The 6,686-nt window shown below is 48.0% G+C and overlaps 1 protein-coding gene across 1 annotated transcript; it reads right to left on the bottom strand.

Moving 5' to 3' along the window:
- Positions 1 to 1,076: 1,076 nt before the first annotated feature.
- On the bottom strand, positions 1,077 to 6,341 carry LOC129752348 (uncharacterized). The gene has a single exon (XM_055748137.1). It carries the CDS (start codon positions 6,339 to 6,341, stop codon positions 1,077 to 1,079), a length of 5,265 nt encoding a protein of 1,754 aa, XP_055604112.1.
- Between the last annotated feature and the right edge of the window lie 345 nt (positions 6,342 to 6,686).

The following is a 6,686-nucleotide window of genomic DNA, read 5'->3' as shown; positions in this document are numbered from 1 at the left end:
CAGCAGGATCGGCAGGATGATAATGTCCGGATGGATTTTACTTTTAAAGGCAGCAGGTAAAATATTCCTTGAATCGGTAGCAGGTAAGTTTTCCTTCTTCTTCTATCTTCTTTCTTTCAGGTGATGAAGCGGTCGAGATTGTTTCCTTGGTAAGTATCCTTTGTTTTTATTTCTCACTCACTTTATACAGTTCTTTTAACTACTTTTAACCACTTAACTTTATTTCTTAATTTATTTACAGCCTATCTACTTAATTAACATTACAAAACTTTACACAAAACAATCAATTAAAGTATCACTTCTAGGAAAACAACAAAACAGAGTGCGTTCGCCGAGCGGTTGACGTAGCTGGTATCAGTGCCAAAAAGAGAAACACATGACTTCTCGATCGGCCTTTTATAATCTAGGGATGCCGGAAACTCCTCTTTTTCTTATGATGTTTCTTAACTCCCGAACAACTGACAGCATTCCGAAGACAACCCATCGCAATAAACCCGGCGGCGAAATGTTTTCAGCAGCGGGCATTTTCGTTTCTACCCATTTTCGTGTGTGCGCGAACATCCTGGCCCCTTCAGAAACAGCGTTTCTGACGATGATTATGGATTAATAATTCCGTGAACTAAGTGGATTCCGTTCAGCGTGGATATGGCGATGATGATGTTTGTTTACATCTGTCTCGTGGTTTGTTGTGATCGGTTTCGTCGGTTCGTTCTCGTTCCGTGGAGTGAAGTGATGTTTTCGATGGTTTACGTCTGGAAAATATTGACCCGGTAGACCTTCCTAAAAAAAATAGTTAGATTGGACAGGGGCTCACCTGATCCAACTTCGAATAGTGCCTTGAAAGGTGTGAAATTTAGAACGGGATCTGCATCGCGATTGGACTGAAGACTGTTGCATGCTGTTGTGTTTTCGTGGTGTTGTGCTCAATCCGAAAGGTGAAGTACGGAAGTGCTGAAAATAGTTGACCCAGTAGCGAAGTTGGGAAAGAATAAAGGCTTGGACAGGAACTCACCTGATCCAAGTCAATAAGTGCCTTGGATATTATTTTTAAACTGGATCCGAAATTTAAAGCTCCTTCAAGCACGAATCTCGTCTGGTGTTGATTGCTCAGCGCTGGATGGTGCAATTGATTCCTCCAACGATGGTGCAATCGGCAGCAGGCAGATTTTAGACACCGGTCGCGTACAGGATCCTTTCGCTGTCCTCAGAGTGACCACTCTGACTATTCCGTCGCTGCCAGGATGGGTCTGGATTATTCTTGCCGTCGGCCAACGCATCGGTGGAGTGTTATCTTCCTTCAACAGGACAAGCTGGTTTTCCTTGATGGAAACAGGTGAGTGCACCCATTTGCTTCTTGGTTGTAACGTATTTATGTATTCTAGATGCCACCTCCGCCAGAGATCCTGAAGCAGTTTTTGGATTTGTTGCCAATTTTTTAAGCAGTTGAACGGAATCTCACTGAGCTCGTCATCCGGAACAGCTTTTAATGCAGAGCCGACAAGAAAATGCCCGGGTGTTAATGGCTCATAATCCGTTGGATCGTCACTCAGGGGAACCAGAGGACGAGAGTTAAGGCAACCTTCTATTTGACATAAAAGAGTCTGCATGTCGTCGTAATAAAGTGGTCGGTCTCGGACAATGCGGATGAAATGTTTCTGAGCAGAATGAATGGCAGATTCCCATAGTCCACCAAAATGGGATGCTCTAGGCGGATTAAAGTGCCATCTGATGTTGCAGACTGAGCATTCCTGGTCAACATTGCGCGAATAATCTGGCTGGCGAATAAGTCGCTTTAGTTCATTCTTGGCTCCGAGAAAGTTTCGGCCATTATCAGAGAAGATGTCGGAAGGTGGGCCTCGACGAGATACGAATCGTCGCAAGGCCTGAATGAACTTTGCTGTTGTCAAGTCGAACACCAGTTCGATATGTACAGCTTTAGTGCAAAAGCAGACAAAGACTGCAACAAATGCCTTTGTTGGGGAGGCTCGCCGATGCGGATGCTTCAGCAGGATTGGGCCCCAATAATCAACCCCCGTTACCGTGAATGGACGAGTGGCTGTGATCCGTTCCTTGGGCAGCTCAGCCATAAATTGTTCCACCAATTTAGGGCGAGCTCGGAAGCAAATGGTGCAGCGGTGTACGATGTTTTTGGCCAGATTCCTGGCCCCTATGATCCAGTATCGTAGGCGAAGAAGTCCGACCAGTAGTTGCGGTGAAGCATGCAGATTGCGTTCGTGGTAGCATTGTACGAGTAACGCCGAAAAACGATGATGATATGGGAGCAGAATTTGGTGCTTGCTGTCGTAGGTTAGTGGTGCTTTATCAAGCCTGCCTCCCACACGCATTACCCCGTGAGGGTCGAGGAATGGAGAGAACCATCGGAGCCGTGATTTGGTGTGGATGGGTTTCGAGTCTCGAAGCGCGCTGATTTCACTGGCGAATTCTTGGAGCTGGACTAATCGTATTAGGGAAAATTCAGCATTTTGGATTTCGGTCGGTGCAAGAATGGTGGTGAGCTTCGGTTGTTTGCGGTTCATGGAGATCCGTAAACAGAATGCCGCTACACGGAGCATGTGTTGGAAGGAGGAAAAGCGTTCGACGAAAAGATCAACGAAGGAAGGGTCTGCTGTTGTTGCCAGAAGTTTAATCGGGGAAGATCGAGATTCAAGCTGCGTCTCAAACGATTGGTCATGCTGATTAACAGGCCAAAACGATGGTTCAGATTGAAGCCATCGAGGCCCTTTCCACCAAAGGTCGCACGAAAGAATTGTTCCTGCCTCTATGCCTCTAGAGATGTGGTCTGCAGGGTTCTGTTGCCCTGCAACATGGTTCCAGGAAGTGTCCACCGTGGCTAGCTGAATTTTGGATACTCTGTTAGCCACAAATGTAGTCCAAACAGATGGGCTAGACTTAAGCCAGGCAAGAACGGTAGTAGAGTCGACCCAGAAGAATGTCGTGAACCTTGATCTGAAGGCGGAGCAGACCTTTTGGTACAGTTGAGCCGCTTCTAGTGCTCCGCAGAGCTCGAGTCGAGGAATGCTGCGCCTTTTTAACGGTGAAACTTTAGATTTGGCTGTCAACAAAGTTACCAGAACATTCCCGGAAGCGTCGGTCGATCGAAGATATGCACAGGCGCCATATGCTTGTTCCGATGCGTCCGAAAAGAGGTGAAGCTGAATGTTACATGGATCGGGCAAAACAACACATCGAGGGATTCTGAGTTGCTCAAGCAGAGGCAACTGCGAGTAGTATTTGATCCAGTAAGTGGCGAGAGAATCTGGTAGCGGTTGATCCCAGCCCCAAGGTGTGTCGTCTTCGGATGTAAGGCTCCACAGCGTCTGCATAAATATCTTAGCGGTTACGATGACTGGTCCAACCAGGCCTAACGGATCGAAAAGTTGTGCGATTTGTGACAGAGCGATTCGTTTCGTCATAAGGGTGTCTGGTGGTTGCTTGGGGAGTTGGATGTGGAACCGTAAGTTGTCGGCTGTTGGTTCCCAGTGTAGGCCCAGGGTTTTGATGCACTGGTCTGATGCGAGCTCGACCGAAGATTGAATGGCACGCCTTTCGGGAGAAACGCCGTCGAGAACCGATTCTACGTTTGAGGCGAATTTGCGGAACTCAAGTCCGCCCCTTCTGCAAAGATGATCAAGCTGAGTTCGTAGTTCTGATACTTCCTCTGGTGAGCTGCCTTCGGTGAACAGATCGTCGACGTACACATCGCGCCTCAGAATCTTGGCTGCTTCGGGAAAGTTCTGGTTTTCGTCATCGGCTAACTGCTGAAGTACCCTGGTAGCGAGAAACGGTGCGCTGGCCGTGCCGTAGGTGACCGTTTTTAGCTCGAAGGTCTGTAGAGGTTCCTCGGGGGAATTCCGCCAAAAAATCCGCTGCAGTGGAGTGTCTCTATCGTCGACCAGCACTTGACGATACATCTGCTTAATGTCAGCGATGAGCATGACCTGGTGGAGCCTGGACCTCAATATGATGGCTCTCAGATCGTCTTGAATTACTGCGCCTACCATAAGCACATCGTTCAGAGATTTTCCGGTTGCAGATTTACACGATGCGTCGAAAACAACTCGGACCTTGGTTGTGGAGCTCATTTCTCGAATCACAGGATGATGGGGTAAGTAGTACCGGGAAGAATCGGATCCAGCTGTGTCCGCCACTCGATGCATGTGGCCAAGGGTTTCGTATTCTGCCATGAAGTCCCGATACTGAATCTGCAGCTCCTTGTTGCGTTGAAGGCGAGATTCGATCATGTGAAAACGACGTCGCGCAGTGTTGCAGTTGTCGCCTATGTTGTCTGCCGCTTCCTTCAACGGCAATCGCACAATATATCGGCCATCTGGTGTACGTTGAACTGTACGACGAAAATGCTCCTCGCACGCCGCTTCTTCTACCGAGAGACTAGGAACGGCGCTTTCCTCCTCGATCGCCCAAAACCGTTGCATGAATCGTTGGATGTCCGCCACTGTAGCGACGTTGCAGGAAATCGTCTTGAGGTGATTGGACTGCATAACCTTCCCAGAGACCACCCAGCCAAAGACCGAATTCACCAGCATCGGAAGCCCATCTCCAAGTGATATTCTGCCTGATGGTTTGAAAACGTCGAAGAATATTTCAGCACCCAGAACCACGTCGATGGGATTAGACTGGTAGAAAGCTGGATCTGCTAGCTGAATTCCCTCCGGAAAACTCCAGCTCGAAACGTCCATGGTTGTCGACGGTAGATTTAGGGTGAGTTTCGGAAGCACAAGCAATTCGACGATGGTGGAAAACCGGGTGGTGCGTGAGCGTACTGTGGTGCGGAGCTTCAGACGGGCATGTGTAGACGATTGACCAATTCCGGAGATCGAGAGATGAACCTTTTGCCGATGAATCCGAAGCCGTTGAGAAAATGACTCAGTAATGAAGCTGCACTCGCTTCCTGAGTCCAGCAGTGCCCTTGCTACGTGCGAGTTGCCGTGATCGTCGACCAAAGTGACCACTGCTGTTGCGAGAATCACCCTGTTAGAAAGACGACCAGTCCCTGGATTGTGAATCGCGGCTGATAGTGATGGTGAAGCTGCTTCGCTTGCCGCATTGGTCTCCGTTGTTGCGCTTGCTTCGACTCGCTGGTTGAGGCGCTCCTGATGAGTGCGATCGTCGCTGCACAGCTGGCTATGGTGTCGTCCTCGGCATTTCCGGCAGGTGTTCTTCGACGAACAGTTCCGAACCACATGACCCTTCCGTAGACAATTTCGGCAAAGCTGTTGGCGGCGCACAAGTTTTTCTTTGTCTTCGGAGGTCAATTTTGAGAAAACTGGACACTGATACAAAGGGTGATGGTCGGAGCAAGCGAAACACTGCCGATAGTTGAACTGAGTTGCTCCGTGGCTAACGAGTGGAGGACGAGAAGTCGATTTTTTCGCTGAAGTCGTTGCTGAATGCTCTTGCTGGCCATTGCTCATACACTGCAGAACCGTAACTCGTCGTTGAAGAAAGCCTACCAGATCTTGGAATGTAGTTGACTCTTTTGCAGACGCAAACTCTTCCCAATCTCGACGAGTTGTTGAATCAAGGCGGATACTCAGCATTCGTATGAGCAAAATGTCCCAATATTCAGTTCTTTCTCCAAGCTGCCTTAGGATTCTAACGTTAGCTTCAAACCTTTCGACCAACGAATGAAGATCTGAAGCTGATTCTTTCTTAAGTTGCGAAAATTCGAACAACGAGTCAACATAAGTTTGTTTTAAACGTAACGGATTTTGAAAATGCTCAATGAGAAGATTCCAGGCGACGGGATAGTTATTGGCACTGATTGCAATAGTTTGGATTAACTTAAGGGCATCTCCACTCAACGACGATCTCAAATAATAAAACTTTTGGATGTTAGATAAATCACTTGATGAGTGCACCAAAGAAACGAAAAGATCGTGGAAGTTTAACCATTGCTCTAACGACCCGTTGAACACGGGGAGCTTCACGTCGGGTAGCCGGATCTGGGAGGAAGCAGGGAAGTGCGCATGGGACTGAACAGGATGAGAATACGGAGTCGAAGCATGTTTATTTACGGCCAGCAAGAATCCCTTCACTCTGTAGTATTCTGTCTCGAAATGTGATCGCTGCTTGAATTGCTGCTCGACGATTGCCATGTCGTCGACATCGGAAGCTTCCAGCTCAGCTTGGGTCTTGGAGTAGTCTGCCCAGAGAACACCAAGATTCTCTAGCCGCACGGGGACTTCAACTGATTGAGTGTCTTCGTCGTAGTTGTCGACGAAAACCTTGATGAGGTTGAAAGAAGTCTCTAGGCTGCGAATCCTCAATTTCAGAGACTTAATACGTCGCTCTGAAGCCATTTCCAACGCCGGAAGGTCTGGAAATCGAAAACCAGCGAAGCACAAACGACACTCTTATAGGTTTAATGGAATTATAATTACCTTTTAGAGGCAATTAGATTGCCTTGTATTTTTATTACAGCAGGAACGAATCCAAATCCGGCAACGTGGAGGTGTTGTTGATGACTTCCGTAAATCGTGTATAGGTTCCGGATGCTCGGAGTTCGACGGGCATCCGGTTCGAAGGACCAAATGGAAGTACCTTTCAGCAGGATCGGCAGGATGATAATGTCCGGATGGATTTTACTTTTAAAGGCAGCAGGTAAAATATTCCTTGAATCGGTAGCAGGTAAGTTTTCCTTCTTC

The sequence above is a fragment of the Uranotaenia lowii genome, chromosome 3 (assembly GCF_029784155.1).
Source record: "Uranotaenia lowii strain MFRU-FL chromosome 3, ASM2978415v1, whole genome shotgun sequence".
NCBI classification, from domain to species: Eukaryota; Metazoa; Arthropoda; class Insecta; order Diptera; family Culicidae; genus Uranotaenia; species Uranotaenia lowii.
The sequence above is the reverse complement of the archived record's forward strand: the minus strand, read 5'-3'. Positions and strand labels throughout refer to the sequence as shown.

Coding starts and splice junctions, on each gene's coding strand:
- LOC129752348 (XM_055748137.1), bottom strand. CDS start 6,341: ATGGCTTCAGAGCGACGTATTAAGTCTCTGAAATTGAGGATTCGCAGC.